The sequence below is a fragment of the Lygodium microphyllum genome, chromosome 18 (assembly GCF_053477565.2).
Source record: "Lygodium microphyllum isolate KBCC chromosome 18, Lygodium_microphyllum_v1.1.10, whole genome shotgun sequence".
In the NCBI taxonomy this organism is placed as follows: Eukaryota; Viridiplantae; Streptophyta; class Polypodiopsida; order Schizaeales; family Lygodiaceae; genus Lygodium; species Lygodium microphyllum.
The window spans coordinates 13,680,858-13,705,810 of NC_141152.1; the positions used below are offsets into that span (position 1 = coordinate 13,680,858).

General features: G+C 40.0%; 1 protein-coding gene and 1 pseudogene across 1 annotated transcript in view; one reads left to right on the forward strand and one right to left on the reverse strand.

Annotated features, from left to right (window-relative positions):
* Positions 1–15,925, forward strand: part of LOC148020600 (uncharacterized) — a 28,599-nt gene extending 12,674 nt beyond the window's left edge. The window contains exons 2-7 of the mRNA XM_087699416.1: positions 13,537–13,642; positions 13,724–14,050; positions 14,133–14,206; positions 14,294–14,418; positions 15,120–15,326; positions 15,424–15,925. Coding sequence (XP_087555542.1) covers positions 13,537–13,642; positions 13,724–14,050; positions 14,133–14,206; positions 14,294–14,418; positions 15,120–15,326; positions 15,424–15,443 — 859 coding nt within the window. The 3' untranslated portion in view covers positions 15,444–15,925. The remainder of the gene's footprint in view (positions 1–13,536; positions 13,643–13,723; positions 14,051–14,132; positions 14,207–14,293; positions 14,419–15,119; positions 15,327–15,423) is intronic.
* Positions 4,250–12,124, reverse strand: LOC148020601 (uncharacterized; annotated as a pseudogene).
* Positions 15,926–24,953: the final 9,028 nt, after the last annotated feature.

The following is a 24,953-nucleotide window of genomic DNA, read 5'->3' on the forward strand; positions in this document are numbered from 1 at the left end:
CACTGTTCTTATTCAGCATGAATAGAGTTCACTGTTCTTACGATTCAGCATGTGCAGAGAAAACACAGAATTGTACCTTAGATGGAATCAATTCATCATGCAAAGCATTTCTTCTCAGAATAGAGAGGGAGGTGATCAGAGGGAGCAAGCTCTACCTCTGTGTTTGAGTCAGAGACGTAGAAGTACTCTCCATGGCTGGTTTTCTTGTAGCAATCTGTCCTTAGCTCCTTAAAACTTTATTCTTCCATTTGCCCCTTATGCCTATTACATTTTTTTTAATGCTCTCTCTGTGAAATTTGTGCCACATGGCATGCATGTAACAATTTTCCCGTTTAAATCTTCCGGTCTAAAATTCTTCATGATCGGTGCAAAATTTGACCTTAGTACAGACCAAAGAATTAATCCTCGTGTAAAAATGAAAACAATGACGCGAACAGATTTTGGGGTCCAAAAATAGTAACTCGCTAAATTTTAGGGATGGTGACCCTTGCATTCCTCAAGTTGTTATGTGCAACTTTTATCATTGCGACCACATCAAAAGTGTAACGTGGCTCAGTTACAGTGACTTTTATTCCGTGAGCATTCTCACATGTGCATCTTCTATCTTGGCCAGGCTCATTGTCTTGCACCATCTCTAGTGGCTAAGCACACAGTTCCAAACCACTGGCATTCTATTCTTCAGTGCCCATTCAATATGGAACTGGTTCTAAGGCTCAGACAAACCATTAGTCCAATTTGTCCCAATGGTTGTCTCTTCTGGCTATGCAAAGATCTCGCTTATTCCAAGAGAACTCTGGGGGTAAAAAGCAACAGCAACAAAAGAAAAGAAAAATAAAATATTTATATAAGTAAATAAGAAAAGCAACTGTAAAAAGTATCACCACCTGGTGACATATCCCCCTCTTGAAAGAAGCAAGCGACCTCGATTGCATGTTACACATGCTAATGGATGACACAAGGCGATAACAAGATTCTCCATGTTATTAGTGCCATCGCATGTATCACTTGCTAACAGATGACACGGGGCGATGGTAGGAGTTTCCCCACTAACATTTGTGTCATCGCAAGTTCAAGTCTCACATAGATGGAGGATTACATCCTGTATCCAACTATGATTATTAGGAGCCTTTCTAATATACATGTTTCCGGATGCAACACAGGGCGATAGCACGTATGCACGAACTATTAGTGTCACAACATGCATATTCATTCAACTGAAGTGTAACAAATACAACTTCAAAGCACTGAGATTTCATTCAATGATACACATGTTAATGCTAAATGTAAGCCATGTATTATGCATTATTCAATGAGATACAATATTCAACTGTACAACAGAGAATGTACATTGCTTCAAAAAGTATTCTAAGTCATTGTGGATTCCAGTAAAAAAGCTTCTCGGTAAAGTTGCAATAACTGAGGTGAATCTGCCAATTTAGCCTCTTCCATCCATTTGGCATCCATTGGTGAATAGTTCTTGAACTTTACCAAAAATCTTCTCATAACTCTACCTTTCAGTTTCCTATCCTTATGTGCCGGGATCTGCTAAGGAACTAGAATCTCATCTAATTCTTCTACTTTAGGCTGTTCCTCTTGAACCAAATCTTCTGGCAGTTCACCAATAAAAGGCCTCAATACGCTCACATGGAATGCATTATGAATTTTCCAATTCTCTGGCAATTTCAGCCTATATGCTACGTCATTGATCTTCTCTGAGACTTGAAAACGGCCATAATAACGCATACTCAACTTTGGAAACAAACGTTCCTTGCCCTTTTGTTTTCTCAAACGTGCCTTTTCAAAACACAATAAGACCCAATCATCCTTTTTGTACAAGAGCTCTTGACGATAACTATCAGCAGCTCTTTTCTGTTTAGCTTGTGACTTTTCTAGGGCATACTTGACCTTTTTATACGCTTCTTCCCAATCATTTACATAATGATCTGCTTCAAAGATGTTATTTTTTGTCTACAAAATGGGAGGCAATTTGTTTCCACCTTCCACAATCTCAAAAGGTGCTTTGCCAGTAGATGAGTGCACTGTATTATTGTATGCATAGTCAACCAATGGCAAGTAGTGTTCCCAAGAAGTCTTATGATCTGAAACATAACACTTCAGTAAATCTAAAATAGTCGAATTTGCTTCTTCAGATTGTCCATCAGTTTGTGGATGGAAAGAAGATGAAAATTTCAGTGTAGTGTCCATGTTTTCAAACAATGCTTTCCAAAATAAGCTAGTCATTCTTGGGTCTCTATCATTGACAATTGATTGTGGTATTCCATGTGGTACTTGAAGATATTTTGCATAAATATCTTTACCATGTGTTCTGACTTGACCTTTTTTCTTACAGGAATGAAATGTGCCTATTTGCTGAATGTCCAAATGATAGTCCAGATTCCATCATTCCCTGAAGTTCTTGGAAGATAAAAAATGAAATCCATGGCAATACTTTCCCATGGCCTTTCTGGAATAGGCAGTGGTTGCAATAACCCTGGTGCCTTCTGTCTATCAAATTTGACCTTTTGACATACAAGGCAAGATCTGACATATACATCAATATTAGATCTCAAGGCTGGCCAATAGAAGAAAGTCTCTACCGCTTTGATTGTAGCATCAATACCACGATGTCCTGTATACGGTGGAGCACGACTTTCTAATAAAACTTTTGGCCTTAGCTGTTTTGTAACGCATAGTCTTCCACATGCATCATGATAAAGCCTTCTTTGAACACATAATGATCATGATGTTGGCCATTGATCAACTGTTCGTAGATTTTAGAGAAATCTTCATCATCAGCATATTGCTCTTTCATATCATCCAATTCATGGTGATAAGGAATTGAAACAACTAACACATGTGGTTTACAAGATAAAGCATTTGCAACTACATTCTTCTTGCCTTCCACATGTACTATCTGAAAATGAAATAGAGATAGGAAATTTGCCCAACGCATGTGTTTCTCTGACAATTTAGCCTGTGTGAGAAAGTATCTAAGTGTTTGATGATCCGTTTGCACTACAAAATCAGTACCAAGCAAATAGTGCTTTCAACTAGAGAGTGTATGGATCACAACCAATAATTCTTTCTCATAAATTTGGTAAGTCCTTTCAGCGACAGAAAGTACTCTACTCTCGTATGCCACAACTCGGCCATTCTGCATTAATACAGCACCAATGCTGTTTCCACATACATCACACTGCACTACGAATGGCTTAGACAGATTTGGCAAAATAAGTACTAGATCTGTAGTCATTTTCCCCTTCAAACATCTAAATGCTGATTTCTCTTTGTCAATCCATTGCCATTTGACATCCTTCTTTTTAAGCGTATGTAAAGGAGAAGCAATCTCTGCAAAGTGTCTTACAAATCTTTTGTAGTAAGCGTATAGGCCAAGAAAACTGCGGACTTCATGAACAGTTTTCAAGTCTGGCCAAGAGACAATTGCTTCTATCTTTGCAGGATCCATATTCACACGATCTTTAGAAACTATGTGCCCAAGGAAGTGAATCTCTTCCAAAAAGAATTCACTCTTCTTACCATTAATGAGCAATTTGTTATGCTGAAGCTCATTAAAGACTGCAACTAGATGTTTTCTATGTTCCGCTTCATTCTTTTGAAAAGATAATCATATTATCAAAGAATGTGCCAACGAAACTTCGATAAGGGCGGAAAATTCTATCCATGATCCTGTTAAACGTAGCAGGAGCATTGGTCAATCCAAACGGCATGACTAAAAATTCATAGAGGCCAAATGTTGTTCTAAAAGCAGTCTTATGGATATTCTTTGGTCCGATTCTCATCTGATGATATCCACTTTTTAAATCTATCATGCTAAACATTCTTGCTCCTTGTAATCGATTAAGAATGTCATCTATCCTCGGAATCGGAAACCTATTCTTGATCGTGTTTTTATTCAAGGCTCTGTAGTCAATACACATTCGCCAAGAGCCGTCCTTTTTCTGAAGTAGCAACAGAGGTGAACAAAACGGAGAACTATTGGGCTGAATTAGTCCTTTCTTTAAAAGCTCATTAACCTATGTCATAATCTCTTTCTGTTGCGCTGCACTGACACCTTGTACGGTGGCCTATTGGGCGGACTAGTACATGGAATAAGATCTATGGTATGATCTTCAAGCCTCTTAGGGGGTAACTCTCTTGATAACGAATCTGAGAAACAGTCATTGAATTCATCCAAGAAAGCCCTTCTACTTTCATCTAGTACAGACACATTACTGTCAACTTCATTAACTTACTTTGTAAAAACCAAGTATGCAGAAATATGATTTTTCATTACAGAAGTAATTGCAAAAGCAGAAACAACTGGGATAGACTCTCCTTTAAGCTTCACATCTAACACATGAGTCTTGCTCCTATGTACAAGAGTAATCGTTTTATTGTAAATATCCAAGATAGCATGCTTCCTGTGGCACCATGGGATACCCAATAGAACATCACAGCCCTCTAGAGGCATAATATGAAACTCCTCTGTGTCAACATAGCTCTGAATATGCATATGAAGTTTGCCAAGAATGGGGGTGACAGGTTCAGTATGTCCTGGGTATGCCAAATCAGTGTGTCCAACTGGTCCCATTTCCTCGGGACGTATACCCAATTTAGTTGCCAATGCTGGTGAGATAAAGTTTGCACGAGCTCAAGGATCAAAGAAAATAAGCACTGTGGAATCTCTGATCTTTCCCCAAGCTGTGTACAATTCTGTAGCATCATCAACTGATTGATCTCCCACCATATCAGGCACTAAGCCAATGCTGGGCTTCTTTTTACTTGGCTCATCTTTATCCTTTGCATCTTTAGAAAATTGCTGTGGGCATTTAGAAGCAATATGGCCTTTCTGTTCACAAATAAAGCATTTTTCAGCCATCATTAAAGCCTTTCTTTCTTCAAATGATTTGCCAAAAAGTGGCCTCTTTTGTCCTTTACCCTATTTAAAAGAAGTTTGAGGTTGCTGCTGAAATCTTTTCTTCCAAAAAGACTTCTTTGTAAAACTGATCCTTTGTGGAAATTGCTTCTTCTTCTTGCCAGGATCCTGCTCAAACTGAGAATCCTTCTTTTCAGTGCCTTTAAAGCTGTCTGCTTTTCCTTTCAACAATGCATTTGCCACATCGTCATTTTCAATTAACTATACCATATTTGTAACCCTAGTCTTGGTACAATAATCCCTGATGGCTTCGGGCAAATCGCAACAGTACTTTTCAATTTGTTTTGATAGGGGCACTGTCCTGTAAGAACTCACGGGCAAAAGTGCTTCCCAAAATTTCTTATTGCACTCTTTTAAATCCATACAATTTTCCGCGTCCAATTTATGCCATGCAGTCATGACATCTACTTCAAACGTGTTAGTTAACCATGAGGCTGCAAACAACTGTTTGAAATGGACCCAAGTGGCAAGTGCATATCCTTGCATCAACAATATATTCCACCACTGCAAAGCATTACCTTTCAGAAAAGTTGCAGCCTTTTGCACCTTAGAAGTTTGAGTAAAATTCCCTCCTGTGTAAGCTGCATCAAACTGCTGTATAAATGTCAAAGCTTTCAGCTTATCTTGCATACCACTGAAGGTTTCAAACTTTATTGCCTGACCACCCTCTTTGTAGTCTTTAGGCTTTGCACTTTTTGGTGGTAGGTTGTCATAGACAGGTGGCTGTAAAAAGGGGAGTCCCTTAGGTGCATTATCAACATTCATTTCACCTGTCTTGCATATGCCCACTAGGTTGAGAAAAACCAGCGGCTGCATTTTGTACTCCAAGCATCAAATAAGGACTCTGCAGAGTTTGATAACCGGGCTGTAGACCAATATTAGCATAAAGTGGGTTCACTGCCTTAATAGGCATTATTCTTAGTGGCCCTCTAGGCAAGTATCCCTGATAACCCGTGGGTGATCTAGCTATTGCTTGAAAAACTGACCCACAACCAAAGTAACTAGGATAAGGAGCAAACTGAGGAGGAATAGTCTGCTGTGCCGCTTGTGCATAACTGCCTTGACCATTCACACCCTGATCCTATGCTTGTGCTTCTTGTTGCACTAGACCTGTCTCCATGTTTGGTGTCTTCTCCACACGCTCACGCACATTAGAGGTTTGCCTTTTTGAGCGTTCCATGGTATAATGTGATGACTCAGCCTGAGAATCCTCATTATGTGACTTCAAAATTTTTTGCATCCGAGGATTCTTTACCAGCTGTTGGAAAGAGCCAACTATACCGAGGAGTTGTGCCATAAACAAGTCCTCCTGTTCTTGCTGCTCATCACGTGGTTCAATCTCGGTTCTAGAAGGTGCTGACACCTGTGCACCAATACGCTCTCTTTGATGTCTATGAGTAGAAGAACTCTCTTCTTCATGGGGGAGTTTTCCTTTGCCTTTATCCATGTGTGTAATCTCTCTAGTCCTGTAATCTCTGTAAAACTTGTGTGTATGGCCTTTTCACCCAAAATTGTCCGAGCTTGAATTCTTACAGAAAAAAATTCAAATCCCAGGGATGGAACCATGCAACCGGTCTATGACTCACATAAAGGGGTAGTTCCTTCAATTAACACCTGGACTTTACATACACACACATAAACAGAAACCTCTCTCCCTCGCTCAACACCAGATCGGTGCCCCTCTCAGTATTTCTTTATCAAATAAAAGATAGAAAATTACAAAAATGGTAATGTTCCAAAATACATAACTTGTGAACAGTTGGTTTTTATCTCTTCTTAGTAAATCCCAGCTGCATAGGAACAGTACAGGATGTCCAGATCAACATCCCTTACTGTCCAGCATGTGCAGCATTCACTGTTCTTACTGTACAACATGTGCAGAATTCACTGTTCTTACTGTTCAGCACACTGTTCTTACTGTTCAGCATGTGCAGAGTTCACTGTTCTTCTTCAACATGAGTAGAGTTCATTGTTCTTATGATTCAGCATGTGCAAAGTTCACTATTCTCATTCAGCATGAACAAAGTTCACTGTTCTTATTCAGCATGAACAGAGTTCACTGCTCTTACGATTCAGCATGTGCAGAGTTCACTGTTCTCATTCAGCATGAGCAGAGTTCACTGTTCTTATTCAACATGAGTAGAGTTCACTGTTCTTATGATTCAGCATGTGTAGAGTTCATTGTTCTCATTCAGCATGAACAGAGTTCACTGTTCTTATTCAGCATGAACAGAGTTCACTGCTCTTACGATTCAGCATGTGCAAAGAAAACATAGAATTGTACCTTCGATGGAATCAATCCATCATGCAAACAAAGACGTAGAAGTACTTTCCATGGCTGGTTTTCTTGCAGCAATCTGCCCTCAACTCCTCAAAACTTCATTCTCCGATCTGCCCCTTATGCCTATTACGTTTTTTTTAAAAAATGCTCTCTCTCTCTCTCTCTCTCTTTTGGAAATTTGTGCCACATGGCATGCATGTAACAATTTTCCCGTTTAAACATTCCGGTCTAAAATTCTCTATGATCGGTGCAAAATTGACCTCAGCACAGATCAAAGAATTAATCCTCGTGTAAAAACGAAGACAATGACGTGAACAGATTTCGGGGTCCAAAAATAGTAACTCGCTGAATTTTAGGGATGGTGACCCTTGCATTCCTCAAGTTATGTGCAACTTTTATCATTATGACCACATCAAAAGTGTAATGTGGCTCAGTTACAGTGACTTTTATTCTGTGAGCATTCTTACATGTGTATCTTCTATCTTGGGTTTTTGGAAATGTTTTTGGAGGTAAAATAGAAATGTCTAAAATATGAAAAATCTTGGATATCCCTAGTCTCTGAGCTATTTTCCCCCATATCTATACTCTCTCATGGATCTATTGTGACCTCTTCTCTGTGTTTATGCAACCTTCATTAACAGAGTGAATTACTTACACCCTCCTTTCCCTTGGCACCTTTGTGTGTCTCTCTGTGCATCTCCACTCTACCTCCTATGACAACCAAGTAGGCTCCGCGTTTCTATTTATAGTAAAATGAATACATGAAAGAAGGAGTTGCATACTGAGATAGAGATTGAATATGCCCCATTATTCAAAAGAACCTAGCGTACCAATGTCAACCCTCAGGTTTTACAGAGTTACATGAAAATGGGATTGAAACATGTGGACTTGTGGATTGATGGGGGAATCTACCTAATTGACCCCTTAAATAATAGAGCTCCAACTTTCTCAAGAATCACAAATTTGCTGAAGTATGTGTGGGAGGGTGAAAATGGATTGCTTGATTACACTAGGTGGCTCAATGATCAGGTGTTCAAAGTATTTACAACTTGCCAAGCAACCATAAAAATTTATCATGATGTGATTGCTGCACATCAATGTAACGTGCCCATCTATCGGCTACCCAAGCACGCTTTAGCGATCCGTCAAAAAATGAATATAAGCATCGCCGCTCGGTACTCCCATGGAATGTTTCGGGGTTTTTCGCTTAGGGTCTCCTGAGTCCGCCTTGCAACAAAACGTTAGGAGCCGAACCCACTAAGATTGACCTGAAATCTGGGTTCCTAGGGGTTAAGGTCTCTTGACTGCATTCTAGCGTCGGGTCCTAGACATCCTACTTTACATAGGGATACCCAAGTTGAAGCAGATCCATATTGCACTTGGTTCAAAGAGAATGGGAAACGAGAGGGATGCACCGCTCAACCTCTTTGCCCATAAGGCATAGTTCCATTCCGGTCTCTTAAAATGGCATGAATCGGGTTCTAATCTAATATTACCTAAAGGTCGTTCATCTATAGAACCTTGTGAGAATCCTCCTAGCTCTTTGGGACCACCCTTGCGTAGGATGGACCCGTCAGGGGTTCCACCCATCCGCTTCCCTCAATGGGCATTCTTTAGTTACCTAATTAGGTCCTTTCACATTTATGCGGGACATTTAAAAACAACTACCTTAATTAAGCCTTTTAAGAAATAGGGTTCATTTGCATAACTTATGGCACTGACACAAAAACATTTCAGACAAGTTCTTTGGAAGTAAACTTTATATTATCATCTTAACTTAAATACAAGTCTTGTCCAAAAACGACGGATTTCACAATCTATGAGGATGCATCTTATTTCCTCCAAGTATTTTCCCTTGCACTAGTAACAGGGACTCGAGAATCTATTAGAGTCACGTAGATTGTTTGAGTAGGACCCGAAGGCAGGGAATTTACAGCCAGAGCTCCCTTGGCATCTAAGCATCCTCCTACATTCAAACTAACCTATGGAGAGACCTCTTGTTGTGGGTTCGGTCCACATTCCTATCACGGTTATTTGGAACTCCCTTGGCTAGGGCTGACAGCTAGCTGGAGGTAGCTTGGCTTGCCCTCCTTGAATTCAACTGATTCATTATTCAAGGCAAGTGCTCTCAAGACATTTGCTAAGGTGAAGTCCTCATCTTTGATGCTAACGTCACCTTTCTTGATCATTCTTGCCTTGGCATCATTTTCCATTATTTCCCAGGGGATGGGGAATATCCTCTGCTCGACCTCACTACTATGTATTAGGGTAGATAAATTACACTATAGTTTCAAATGATGGCTTCCCGGGGTTACTATCCTTTGATCCCCCTATCTTAAGATCTTGGTCCAGAGTTTTGTTGGGTCAATTGGTAATCATCTTTTCTATCTTAGAACTCTATCAAGTTCTAAGCTCACCCTAGGGTCTCCTCGTCTTCAAGATAATGAAAACTTATATTTACTCCTTTTGCAAGACAACGTAAACCAAGTCTATTTACCATTCCGAAATAGCTACGAGCATCGAATGTAGCTTGGCAAGTAGTAATTCTCCTTATGGGTACTACATTCAAGCTTCCTTGTGTTAGTTTTGAGATGTTTCATATTCTGGAAATGATATACCTAAGCGTGTTTTGGGCTCATCGCGGTTGGCTATTGGGGTAGAGACCAACGAGCGTGTTGACTCCAAGTCAAAATATGGTTGTAAGGACAAACCGATTTATTTTGTGACTAAGGTCCTAGGTGGGTCGAGCTAAACCTTGACTTCGCTTATTGACCAGGACCTTATTTACCAAACTATTCCTTTCAAACAAGCTTAACATTTCATGTGTGCATCCTAATCTACCTTTTTAGATGCATACCCCATTATGTGGTGCAATTGAAGGTATTCATGATGCCATGCAAGTCCCAATGCAAGTCTCCTCTAAGTTGTCAATGCGATGCGAGGTCCCTATTCATAGAAATCCCTTCCAGTACATTTATGCAACTCAAAAGGCATGACTTAATTACTCAAATGCAAGTGTACATGCATTCATTGAAAATGCAAGTTAATTCTCTATGATGGTCTATGGAGTACAATTGACCTAGATGGAATATTTATGTACCATGACAATCTATGATGCATCTGCGGAAGTTAGATCCTATTACTTGACTTGTTTTTGCTATACCCGTAGATACTCAATCTATTTCTGACATCTCATGATTATTAAACCCCTTTTCGGCTACCTTTCAAAATATGCAAATTACCAGATGCAAGGCATGACTTTATTTCTAATAATTCCTATACTTAAATATTTGATTTCAGTTTGTCCTGCACCATCTCTAGTGGCTAAGCACACAGTCCCAAACCACTGGCATTCTATTCTTTAGTGCCCATTCAATATGGAACTGGTCCTAAGGCTCAGACAAACCATTAGTCCAATTTGTCCCAGTGGCTGCCTCTTCTGGCCATGCAAAGATCTCGCTTATTCCAAGAGAACTCTGGGGGTAAAAAGCAACAACAACAAAAGAAAAGAAAAATAAAATATTTATATAAGTAAATAAGAAAAGCAATTGTAAAAAGTATCACCACATGGTGACAGTTTGTTGTCGTGGAGCTAATGTCTATTGCTGGCGACTTCATTGAGATTGCTTTTTTTTCCTACAATTGTTGCTTGGCTCTATTGCACCTCGTGGAGGTTGTGTTCATCCTTCTACAGTTGTCACCTCTACTATCTGACTCCATCCATTGTTGCGTTTAGAGGTTTTCTCTCTCCTCTACCTATTTGATATTGATGTAGCTGCGTGCTTTTGTGTTTGCTATTGTTGGACATTGATGGAGGTTGCCTTGTGATTTAGGATTCGTCGGAGTATGACACATGCTCCATCTCATACTCTTTGCCTTGGTCTTCGAGACGGGTTCAAGGGTCAGTATTCCTTCATTGCATAGTGTGTTTGTTGCCTGAGCATTGTATCTATTCAGATTCATTCGATTTCTTATTCATTGTGTTCATTGTCTCTAAGTTACTCTAACCCTTACTGTGTTTTTTTTATCAACTTCCGCTATTGTTGTATGATTGTATTTGAGTTTTTGTGTTAGGGTATTTCTCCACACCATGTGCATCAAATCCATTGAGAGAGATTTGTATTTGTGATTTGTGTTGGTGGCATGATTGATAATTGTTGGATATATGTATTGAAGCACAAACTAGAGGTTTTTTTGCTTATTTTCAAACCTTCTTAGCCTTGGTTGAAAATGACAGCAGTTGCAAGCTGATTACTCCCTATACTCATTGGAGGGGGAATATATGAAACGTGAATTTTATACTTTTTTTGTTGAAAGAGGCATTATATATCAATGTATTACGGCTTATGCATCTAAACAAAACGGTGTGGCTGAAAGAAGGAATCGGACTCGTATGTGGTGGCATGTTCAGTATATGTGCTGAATGGAATCACCACTAAATCATGGAGTGATTGTATGCCTTATGAGGAGGATGTTTGCAAACCAGTGGTATCCTATATGTGTGTCTTTGGTGATTATCGTACTAAACGTACAAAACCACCCTGAAATTAACAGTAACATTAACATTAAATATTGAATTGATAGAAATTATCGTCAATCAAAAATTTTGATCTAATCTAGGGTACCAGATTTTAGCTTTTGACACCAGTCTACCATAGACTTGGAATGGTAGTTCCTTGGACTCCAATCGTCAAAACCATTGAAAATCCTTGAGCAAAAACATTGACTCAACACAAAACCCAAGCACAAGTATAAAGTAAGAAACATACCTTGCTTTCATACCCACCACTTGCATCTATGCCTGTGTGTATGCCCCTCCCGACAGCAATGTTCGATACCGCCCATAACGAGGTAAAGGCGGACTTGTAAAGGGTGTAAAGACGTACTTGTGAAGGGTGAACCATCATGGTTGTGTGAGCAAAAGTGGTTTTGTACACGTCATCGGATCTTGCATCCTGATGCAAGTTGATGCTGTGATACCAATGAAATGTCCCTCTAGGATCTAATGTGCATATGAGACACCATGCAAGCCAAACTCATATAAAAGGGATTGGATATCAAACTCACCTCCTAGCCATAGAGCCAAACAGGCTCACCCTTGAGCTTGGGAGCTAGCAACACTTTGGGTCACGACCGCATCCCAATGGTTGGCATCCCATACTACCAACCCACACCATCCCGGTGTATGGATACGTCAGCCAATATGCCAAGAGTCCCACATTGGTGATGACACAATCAATGTGCACAATAGGGCCTTGAGTCCTATAAATAGGACTCGGCCTGCCCTAACCCTGAAGTGCTCCTTAGTGCATTCAGACTTATTCACTTCACAACCATTGTGACCAATGGTACTAGCGCCCATCCGGATGTCCAAGGACATTAACACATGTCATTTGTGCACTATGAACATTTGCTTTTGAAATCATTTGATCTCACATTCCTTTTCTATGATGGGCCTTCCTTAGCTGTTCGTGACCTGCAGCAGTAGCCTGGAAGTGACACTTCTGACATGTAGTCAACTTCTTGTGCATCACCTTGTGCTCATAATCCAGAGCACACCGTCAGAGCAACTGGTGAACTCTGGTTTTTAACTGACCGTGAAGCTTCTACTTCAGAGTGCCACTCTTCTTCTTGTGCCTTTGACCATCCCTGCCGGCAGCATTCCTGTAGCTAGAAAGTTGATCAGTTACTCTTACCAACTATGTTGAGGTTCCACAACTTTTGTTCCCTCTCAACATGGAGTGTCGTTTGACTGGCACAAGTGGAGTAAGGGCCACAAAACTGAACTGGAAATTACCAGCTTACAGAGGTAAATATGAATTTTGGCAGCGCAGGTTGAGCTTGTTAGCTCTTTCTCAGGAGTCAGCAGAAATTCTAGCTTCAGCTAAGCTTCAGTAATTATTTCAGCAACAGTCCCACACTCAATAGTATCTCAGCTAGCATTAGTCTGCAACCATCAACAGCATTTTAGAGTAGATAGTTCAGATGGCAATGATATTCTAGCAGTTGGTGTTTGTAACAGAATGTGATCTATACAGCCATGTAGGAGCAGTTATCCATATCAGTGAAGTTGGGCATCTCAGCCAATCCAGTTGATCTATGTCTAGCAGCAGATTGAAGTTGCAGCTTATCTACATTTCACATTAAATGACACACAAACGAAGTGCCAAACTTTCAAGCTCATAGCCTCAAGTTTTTAGATGATTTCTGGTGATAACAACTACAATAGGAATGGCTGATTTCTGTTAGAGTTTTTGGTGGTTGATGTCTCTTGCAAATTTAGTGATCTTCTTGATATGTTTTTGACTGGTCTTCCCAGAACAATTACATTGGCTAGTGTTCGAAGATTGTTGGAAACAGACTTGGGGCTAGAGAAGTTTGCTCTTGATCCTCATAAAGCTTTTGTGAGGCAGCTTGTAGATGAGGTATGGTCTCTTAAGCAAAATGTTTGAGGTGTTTGAGTGAAAGTGCGTAATCTGATTTGTGCCTATTTCTTTGGAGGTTAGGTTCTCATAAGTGGGGCCAATGATGAACCTAAAGATGAGGGCGAGGATCAAGCAAATGGAGATGTGCAGGAATCTGAAGAGGTAGCAGATGACGTTCCGGAAGTTAAACATAAAAAGAAAGTCTCACGTAAAAAAAAGAGACAGGATATCAAGGAGGATGAGGAAGATGAGAGATCTGAAGGTTCACAAGAGGAGGCACCAAAAAAGAAACAGAAAAAGGAGAAAATAAGAAAGGTCAAAAAAGAGACCAAGGAAGAACAAGATGAAAGTCATCAGGATGCTTCTGAACAGGGTAGTGATGGTTCTGAAGGGCAAGCTCCTCAGAGGGTAGGTTCGTTACTTCTTGTTCTTTGTACAAGTTCCCTTTTATCCTTTGGTGTGCTTTGTTATGACTATATACATGTTACAGGAACCAGCAAAGAATGTTGTGAAGTCGAAAAAGCTGGAACATCTGAAGAAGATTCTCAAAGCTTGTGGGTTGAAGTGAGTATATTTCACTGTTTAGCACAAGATTAATGCTTATTGCACTTAATTGCACTTTCATATTGTGTGCACATCGTCCTTTTGCAGTGTCTCTCCTTCTATATACAAAAAAGCAAAGCAAGAGCCTGAAGATAAACGTGACAGTTTTCTTGTAAGAGAGATGGAAAGCATTCTAGAGCGTCATGGTCTTTCTTCAAATCCAACAGACAAAGGTAATATCCCAAGCTCTGTGGTGATATTTTCTCAAGTTACATCAGAAGGTTTGCCTGGTTCAATCCATTTTGGTGGTCCCTATTAGTCTTTGGCTCGTTTTACACTAGTCATGTACTTAGTGTCTTCAAGTCTTCTGAAAGCGATTAGTTCCTAGCGGGCTGTTTTCACTGTGACATTTGTGCACTTCTGACCATTTTTTGTGCTTAATGTTATGTACATCAATGAGCTTGCAACTCAATTGGTGGGTTGATTTGTGGCACCGACTCGCATTCTAATCCGTGGTCATGGCTATTTGCACGCTTTAAAAGATGTTGCATGTCATGAGTCATGACCTGCTGTTCAACTGGGGATTGCCTTGCTAGGACCCATGAAGTGGCAAAGCCTACAAAAAATACAACATTGAAGGGTCCACTTCCACTTAAGCGAATCTGACAAAGCGATCTCCTTTTGTATCATGCATCTCAGTTAAGGCTACCTGCAAAAGTAATGGTTGTGAACATCAAGACAGCTTTTTAAAATTACTTCTGCATGCTGTGAACTTCTAGGATGTGCTAATTAGGGTCATGTTGATGCCCGTCCAACTATTCAGATTGTTCACCTGCCCTTCCTTACTCTATAAAACTCAGGTCAAGTTTTTCATAGTTATTGACAGAGGCAATCCCTTTTTGACGTGCCAGATTGTGCCTTGATTTGGATGCAGAAATCAAAGCAGTCAAACGAAAAATAGCAAGGGAAAAAGATCTTGAAGGCATTGACATGACAAATATAATCACGGAACCAAGAGGCAGAAGAAGTGCATCACAACCCTTCCCTCCAGTATATAAGCCTCCCGTTGTTGAGGAGCATGATAGCGAGGGGTATGAGGATTATGATGATGATGCAGATAATGCTGCTCAATCATCTGAAGGTATGCATTTGAGTAGTGTTTTCCCTTGTGTCTGCTTCTGGACATTAGCTAATGTGTTGTTTGATTCCAAATGGTGCCGAAAATCACTCTGTTGCAGATGAAAGTGATGAAGAATAGGGTCCTCTGCTTCTGCCGAAAATAGACATTTCTTCATAAGGGTTCTTGGCTGCGCTACTGAATATGCGGCACTATGCATTGTCAGATTTACAAACTTGATGGTTAAGATGAGGTTTGTGCGGTCGGAACAAAGCTTGATTGAAGAGCTTAATTTCACTACCAGAATAACGGTTCAAATCAGAATTGCATGTCTGAAGTGATCTGCATTCTGGGATTGTATGATGGAAGCAAACCTTCTTAGGGCCATCTGTATGGCCGCTGGTGGTAGTTCATCTTGTTACTGGTATAATTGACATAGGACCATTTACATGTATAGAAGCCTGCATTGCCCATAGAGGCTGAGTGCTGTAAAATTATCCCATGTTGGGTAACCATGTGCATTAGAAATGAACAGACTTGATTCTGTACAATGCATTTGGTCTAGCATCTGACCAAAATTGGTTTGGTCTCTTCCATATTGGGTAACCATGTGCATTAGAAATTAACAGACTTGATTCTGTATGATGCATTTGGTCTAGCATCTGACCTAAATTGGTTTGGTGTCTTCTCATGTGAGCATCTGGGCGCAGGCTCATACCTGCATGCGCGTGGGTGCAAGTGGGTTTCAGACACAGATAGATGTTAATAATGCATGCATGCAGTGGAGTTGCTGTCAGACACTTCTAGATGTTAGTAATGCGTGCAAGTGCCCAAGTGGCTTTCGGACAGATAGATGTTAATAACACACACATGCATGCACGCACGCGCAAAGCACACTTGAAAGAGAGGGTGACAAAGACTGGCACAACGATGAGTAGGCAGCCTAGACGTTGACACTCACACTCGAAATTACTGCAGTTGAACTTGGTCAGGTTTCTTCAAATGCTCAGCTTACAAGCTCAGAGCAAGGAATGCTTCGAAGAGTTAATAGATACAAGTACTAGAATCTCAACGAGGGCCACGAGCAATAGGCTTACGTCTCGTCAAAGGGATTCAAAATTTTCTTACCTCCCGTGAATTTTGGGCAAACGGCCCCGAAACCCTAAGGATAAGAGAATGCTAAAATAGAGGTTGCACCATCAAGCCTTCACAAAGCTGTAGCAAAGCCGGCTCCAAAAACTAAGGAAAACCGTTTAAAATGCTTGCACTTTCTTCTTCTCTGCATACATTGGCAGGAAGTAGTTCTTTTTGAGCACGGGAAGCTCTACGGTTAAGATTGGCAAATGCTCTTGACAAGATTATGTTAGATCTTCGTCTTTGGCCAAGTCAACAATGAGCATTGCCCTTTTTGTTCCTACCAATCCATGTAAGGTGACACAATCATTACGTTCATTGAGCATTGGAAGGCAATGGATTTTTTGTGCACGAGGTTCTAAACAAGAAAGTTGTAAAATGAGCTTGCTAAATGCTAGATACATGTAAAGAGAATAAACAATCCTTTCAAAAAGATGACTTTTATAAAAAAACATCTTAGTATAGCTTGCACCTTGAAGAGTGGAAATTGAGCCCTTCACGAGGTTCACTTCTCTTGCCTAGAATAAGATATACCTATGCCTATAATATTGGGATCATTGAAGCTTCTCCCTCCATCATAGATCGTTAAGGGGATAATGACAAGAGTCACATTGGTTTTCAACCTTCCTTAAGAGTAAGTTTGTCCATGGACGTTTTTAATATCTTAGACATTGACTAGTGCTTTGAGTAGTTTATTTGTCTTGTTGAAAATGATGGAATTGCCAATTATCTTGGCATGGCAAAGGCCTCGGGGAGGGGTACGATGCTATAATTCTTTCGAGATTGGAATGGTTGAATGTTTATGTAAGGTTCCTTAAACAATTCATTAGAATTAATAAATAACGATTGGTTCCTAATTACCTAATAGTCTATTACTGATATTTGATAGTTGGGTCTTTTTGTAAGTATAATTCTTGGTAGGTCTAAATGCTTGGGTCTGTCCTTAATATTGAGTGTATAGGTTTAGTCTCTATTGATATTCTTATGAAGCAATACGAATAGGCCTATGATCTTGAGGTTCACTTTGAGACTCAAGGCTACATTGATGTTGAACTTTTATTGCCAATTGAAAAGTTGAGACATTCTTTATGTATGGTTCCTATACTAGTTCAATCGACTCATTAATTCGCTAGCTTAATTCTCTACTTAAGATTTCTATACTATGTGGACTAGTTAATTTACTAGCTTAGGTTAAGGGTCTTGATGGGCTTGGAAACATGCTTAAGGCAACTATCAACTTTGGAGGATTTAGAGGACTTACTAAGCAAGTGGTAGCTATCTAATATGATTGGGGCATGGAGGCTAATAGGCAGGGCATGTAGAACTTTTGATCTTCCAAAGACAGGGTTGTTCTTAAGGGACTAGAGGTTGAGAAGAGCCACACCATGCAAAATAGACCAAAATTTCCCAAAGACTTTGTTGAAGTTTTCATGATCATTGAGAAGGATGTACTTTCGGTTGATAGATTGATGAAGGTTGACCTTATCCATAGACACTTTGATTTTTTGCAAAAAAAGACGGACTTCACAACATTCCTAGAAAAGATGCTTAATCCTTTCATTGTGCCTTCCACAAAAAGGGCAAAGAGTCTCGGGAAACCTTGATGAACTTGGAGATCTTGCCTTGAGTAGGTAGTTTATTGGTAACAATCCTCTAGAGTAGTACATTGACCTTATAGGAGAGGGAAGCTTTCCAAGCATTGTTGAGACATCTGTTCTAGAGATCAAGGCAAGTAAAACGCTCCTCCTCCTTCCACGTTTCAAGGGTTTTTAATAAGCACCTGGAGTTGGGGCTCTTGAAAGTCAACTCTATGCTTGGCAGTAGCTAGTGTTTTCTTGGGAGGATTGACTAAGTAGGTAAGCAATTAGAATAGTTGTAAGCAATAAATATGAATCACTAATTTTTTATATTGGAAAGACTTTAAGCCATTCTACTTCCTTTGCATTGAGTTTGAATTGATTAGCAGCACGATCTATCTCCCATAGAGATGAGTTGTTGTCCCAAATATTTATCCATTTGAATAGGCCTTTCTTGTGAATCCTCAAGCTAAGGTTAGCATTGTTGCTAGTAGGAGTGTATCCATTAGTGTATGCATGAGGGGAGAGCTAGATGTTTAGAGAGAGCGAGGCATCAACTTTGCTAGCACCAAGACATTGCCATTGAAAAAGGAGACAATAGTGATCTCCAAGGATTCACCATCTGCTGGATAGTGCTTGATCGCCAAATCTTGATCTTGGCAGATCTCGAGAATAAGATATCATGCCATGCTGCATCTGGCCATAACTTGCAAGAGGCTTTTAAAGAGCTAGTTATCCATTCGAAATCCATGGTGGACTAGGGTTGCCCCTCCCACATTCTTTTGAGAAGGGAGACAGACATTCTATCCGTTTTCTTGTGTAGAGGTTTGATAGCAACACCCCCTTGATAGTAGGGGGAATGCGTTGTTCTTAGGGCATAACAGGCCACCCTTAAGCTTCATAGTATGACCACAGAGCCTTCTTGGAATATGCCTTTAATCTTGGCCCAATTGGGTTTGGCAAAGGGGAATAATGAGGTTGCAAAAACCACCATTGAGGGGGATACTAGTCTCCCTAGGACAAAAACTATAATTTCGGCTTTAGATTGCTTACCTTAGAACTAGATGGAAAAGAGAAATCATCATATATTTGGAGCATGGAGTGGACTTTTGCTGACTAGCCTGGAGTAGATTGGAGTTGTCATCAGCAAACACTTGGGCGCAGAGGTGGTGGCTATCTTTGAATACTAAGGCCCTGATTGTGCCTAAATGAATTGCGTGGATGATGCAGCATAGAAGAGGGTGAGTAGCTATAGCAAAGAGGAGCAGAGCTATAGGGCATACTTATTGAATGCTGAAGCTGTTAAGAGAGGTAGCCATTGATGGATATCGACACAAACGTGTTGGCAAACAAGGCCTAAACCATCATGTAGAACTGATGTCCAAAGCTTGTCTTTTGGATCATGGCTAGGATAAATTGCCAACAAACTCTATCATTAGCCTTATCTAGATCCATGTTGAGTAGAATGTAATCCTCCTTTCGTGATAGAGGATAATCAATGCCAAGAACAATGTGAGAATAGCATCGTGGATGTGCCTACCATCCAAGAAGGCAATCCCTAATGAAATCTTCAACACTTTGTAAGAGATGAAGTAGTGTGTGATTATCAAGAGTGCATAGCAAAGCAACAAGAATAGAGTTTCAACCCTGCTACCGAATTGAGATGTTGTGTCCCCAGCTAAGCTTGACGCTTTCCATATCTTTTGCAGTACAGAGAGTGATTGCTTGCATGTGTTGCTAACACCATATTGGGGAATACGAAAATTTCCCATAAGTTTAGGACACGTGATCAAATCTTTGGATTTGTCATAATTTAAACACTATATCTCTAAATCGAGCACTCTACAGCTCAACAGATTTTATTTTTCAAACATTTTTCAATGATAAATCACATCATATGATTTTGAAAAACTTAATAGACATGTTATTGAAGTGTCACATTTTTAATATTCAAAAAATGAGAATCGAGAGATTCTCAAACTCACTAATATTATATTTGCTCCCAAAGAGAACCAGAAGAAAGAGGTGTGACAAGGCAATCAACCCAGACTTGCCTTGCATGTTGAACGAAGTTCTTATTAGCTAGTAAGCTAGTATTAAATTTAAAGTGTTCGGGATCTTTATTAGTGCCATAGATGTAAATAATCCTAAAAGTAATAATGACGAGAAGATGATCAGATTAAAAACAATTTACACAATATTAGTGAGTTTAAAAATCTCCCAATTTTTATTTTTTGAATACTAAAAGAATAATATCCAAATAACATGTTTATAAGTTTTTCAAAACCATATGATATAACCTATCATTGAAAAGTGCTTGAAAAATAAAATCTATTGAGCTATAGAGCGCTCAATTTGGAGTTATAACGTTCAAGTTATGACAAATCCGAAAATTTGACCAGATATCCCAAACTTATAAAAAATTCCCATATTCCCCAATATGATGTTAATTGGCAAAGATTTGATACTTGATGTTGAGGGAGATCCACTTAACATCATAATCGACATAAAATCTATCAAGACGAGCACCTCGCCACGCCATGAGCCATCAATGTGTTTATTGTGCTAGGTGATGGAGCGAGCCTCGTTACTGCAATGTCCACCAGACCAAGGGTCGATTGCATGGCCTGCCAGGATTTCCTTTCCTCCTCAATCATGTTGCCCAGGCCATGGGAACGATCTCCATTGATTGCTACCGTATTCTAGTCGCCAAAGAGGACAGTGCTGTTATGACGCACGTGTGATCTTAGCCGTTGCCACTTGCCAGCTCGCATTCGGGATACACAATGCAGTCGAGGGTCTCTCTTGAAAAGGTAAGTCGGACACACAATGCACGTCCAATAGAAATGAGCTAGGCTTTGAATTTATATTTCACAAAAACTAGTAAGCCACAGTTGCCCCGATCGATGGCGTCAACGCGTGTCTTGACTTCTTGCACTCCAAAGACATCAGGCTTACATCTGCGAGCAAGAGAGAAAGGAGGGTGCATTGCTGCTCTTTGGAGCATAGCCCACACACGTTCCAAGTGAGAACTGAAATTCTGCATGATACCTTGCCCAGGGCTGAGGCAATAGCACGAACCTCATTCTTGAACACGGCATTCAGACTAGGAAAAGAGACTCAAACAGGGCACTCAGAGAGTAGGACTTCATGGGGTGAGAAGGTCGCAGACCAAGACAGACAGTGCACAAGATTCTCTCGGAATCCAACCGAGTATGCCAATATCCAGTTTCCTTCAGAGGGGGAGCCCACCAATACCTGGAAGAAACCCTTACCAATGAATTAAATGTAATAAACTAGGGTGTAGTGAGCTTTGTTGGTGCTGAGAAACGAGCACGAAAACTCTTCATCCGTGGGGACACGCCCCATGAAACACAGATAAAGCTAGAAGAGGCATAGTTGTAATAGCGCTGGTATAGATTCTCCATGGGGAGCTCCCTTCTCGACCCTTTGAACCTTCCTAGCATTTGCAGATAAGCATGTTTTTTTCATATTGCTTACCTTCTTCATATCAGACGTAAAAGCATTGGCTATGGCTTGCAGGTCCGGGTCTTTGTCTTTCGCATGCGAGGCATACGTCTCTGCATGCATGCCACCATGCCCACATGAGCGTTGAGCCTCGGACAGTTCACCTACATCAAAGTCCTGGCCTGCATGCAGGCCTCTAGAGGTACTACACAAGAAGACAGACAAGACAACTAGTCCTTCCGCCAAGCGCTCCTCAATAGACCAACGGATTCCTTGCTGCTGTTGTTAATTTCAAGTCTTACCTAAGTTAATTTCTAGAATTTATAACGTGAATTTTGGGATTAAGAGTTAGACGCACTAGGAGAATTGGTCCATTTGTTTGGCATAGTTTGATATAATCTTATAATTCTTAAGGGAGGGTTTTTGCCTAGTGCTAAGGGATATTTGATTTGAATCATACATCATGTTTTGCATAAGATGCCTGCAAGTTGTGAAACCAAGGTAAGGGGTCTAGTATGATAGGAGAATTTATCTAGTATGCTAGTTGATTAGAGTCAACTCTCTTAGGAAGGAAATGACTCTAATATTTCAACAAGTTGCCCTTTTTAAACTCCTAACTAACCTATTGTTACACAAAAGTTCCATTGGTAGTTGAGGATGGGATGGCAACATTGAGCATCTACATTAGGCCACAATAAACTTAAAAGCTTTGACCATTATTGATGAATTTGAAATCGTGAATCACGATCCTTCAATGTCCTAAGTCTCTAGGTCAATGGGTAGGCCATCTAAGTGAGGTATACAACTTTCCCTAGGTCTTGAGAGGGTAGCGACTAATAGCAAGCTTGATAGAGGAAGTTAAGACCAACAAGGTGGTCGAGGTTTGAAGGTGGTACTAGCCTCAATGATAGAGGTGGTTGAGATTGTAGATGTGGTCAAGAGGATGGCCAAGAAAATGGTGCTACCCTAGATGGTGGTTGTATGGAGCATTGCCCCACACTCCCCCATGTGCAGTCCATCTATTCCTTTTCAACACTATTTTTTTTCTCCTAACTTAACACATATAGTCTCACAATTGTTCAATCCTCTCTCTCTCTCTCTCTCTCTCTCTCTCTCTCTCTCTCTCTCTCTCTCTCTCTCCATTTAACCCGCATGTGAAGTCCTATGGCACATAATAAGAGTTTAAACGACACATACTCAAAGATTTATTTGAGTATGTGAAATCCAATAGCACATCATAAGAGTTTGAACCACATAGAAAGTTTTCTTTTAACCATTTCATCACTTGCCAGGCCTATGGTGCAAGGGAAACACCTAGGGGAGAGGGTTAGACTTGAATTCTCACCCTAATAGTAAGATGTGCACATAGATTTTCTCAACCATCTTGACAACACCACCCAAGCCAATTAGAGAGCCAAGCCCATGGGAGGGATATCTACATCAATGAGTCTAAAACTTGGAAGTGAAAAATGCAACCTTGAAGGACTCACTTTCCAAGGTGCATAAGTGCTTGGCTCAGCTAGAGGAGAAGTTGGTGACTACAACCAATAAGAACATTGAAGATGAATTTGAGGATATGACAAAGTGCAAGAGGAGGTACAAAAGGAAATTAAAATAAGGAAGGAAGAAAATAAACAACATATGACAAACACTATTTTTTCTATAATTAATGAAGCTACATTACAAGAGAAGATTGAATCTCATGCATGACTAGGACTTTCTAATGGGTGGCATGAAAAAACACAAGAGGAACTAAAGGATGAAGACCGCCAAGAATGTTTGGAATCATATAGGTTAGAAACCAAACTAAAGTTGCTATTAAGATGTCAAGGTTTCAAGTGGGTGACACTGTGGTGCATCACCAAGCAAGGGAAAAACTAGGCAACCTTGGAGTTTGGAGATGTAGAAAATAAAATTGAAGGACTAAAGCAATAAAAAAGTTTCAAGGGGACTAAGTTATGGATCACAAATGAGCTCACACAAGCACAACTCAATACATGCTAGGTGAGATTGCCAAGATGAAGGTAGCTATCATATAAGAGTTTCAAAAGCCTAGGTATTAGGCTAATTTAAGATCATTACCTTATATGGTAACTCTTGTAGCCTTAGTAGTTTGTGTTCACTTATGCCAATGGCATCTTGAAGTGGATTGTATTTGAAACTTAAGTTCATCATTCTAACCTATATGCCATTGAGGCATCTTAAAGGATGTTAATATCACTTTTTTTTTCTGTCTTTCCCTATGTGATGATGATGATCATGACAACAATGACAAGGATGATGGCGATGACGATGATACTGGAGGTGGAGGTAACTTGTTGTTCAGTATAATCTCCGCATTTTATAAGGGAGGCACCCCCTCCTCATCCTCATGGATTCACTATGGAAACTAGTGTAGAGTTGCCAATTGAGTTTGAATGGTGGCTATGGCATGAAATGTATAGTAGTCAAGACAAGGGGGTGGTGAGAGAGATATGGTGGCTTTAGTCCATATGATTAGTGGTGCATGGCTTAATGACCTCATAGTGTGAACTTTGAGATACACGATGCCATCATTGGGGGGGATCACTTTGTTACTATTATGACTTGGTGGTTGATAAAAAAGCCTAATGTTTCTAGTGTCTTCTTGAGTCTAGGGGGGAAAGGTTTCCCATGGAAATTTGGACTTGTCCCTCTTATCTAATTGTACAAGCTAAACGACCTTGTGTTTTGATAGAAGAACTATGAAATTTTTTCTTTGTAGGTTAGCCCTTGTAGTTGGGGTATTGTAAAAATCAAATTGAGACATAATTTTCTCAAGATTTATCATTAGTTCAAGACTTAGTTTAACTTTGATGAGATAAATACATTATTTTCTTCTACTTGAAAAGTGTAATTAAAGTTAATCCTTAAGGTACGATTAAGGTACTTGGCGTGAAAGCTTGGTTCATTACATCCTCTCCCTCTTAGAGCAATCACGATATCCTCATCTCAAGAGAAAGTTGGATTATTCTTTTTGAAGCTAAATTTTTACAACGCAAGTTGCATATTCTTTTGAGAAATCCTTCCACTAATTAGGTATCCTTGGAGAGTTTTACTCTTGAGAGGTTTTCCCCTAACTTCAAGTATCCTTTTTGGTTGTCTTTCAACATTTCCTTTATGGAATTTCTAACTTGTAGGTATTCTTGCCCAAGCTCTTACTTATCCAATAGGGCCTTACCTTGCTCTTCTATATCCCCAAGGATTGTCTCAAAAGCCTCAATTGTAAGAGTAGGATTAAATTCCACTACAGGAAGGTGTTTGATCCACCTCTTAAGTTTACAATTGTACTAAGCTTTGGAAATATTTGTAATGACTTGGTTGACTTTCTTGGTTTGGCCATCAGTTTGTGAGTGGTAGATTGTACTAAAGCATAGTTGTGCACTAATGGCTTGAAAAGGACATGTCCAAAAATTGGAGGTGAAAAACATATCCCTATCACTTACAATTTTTT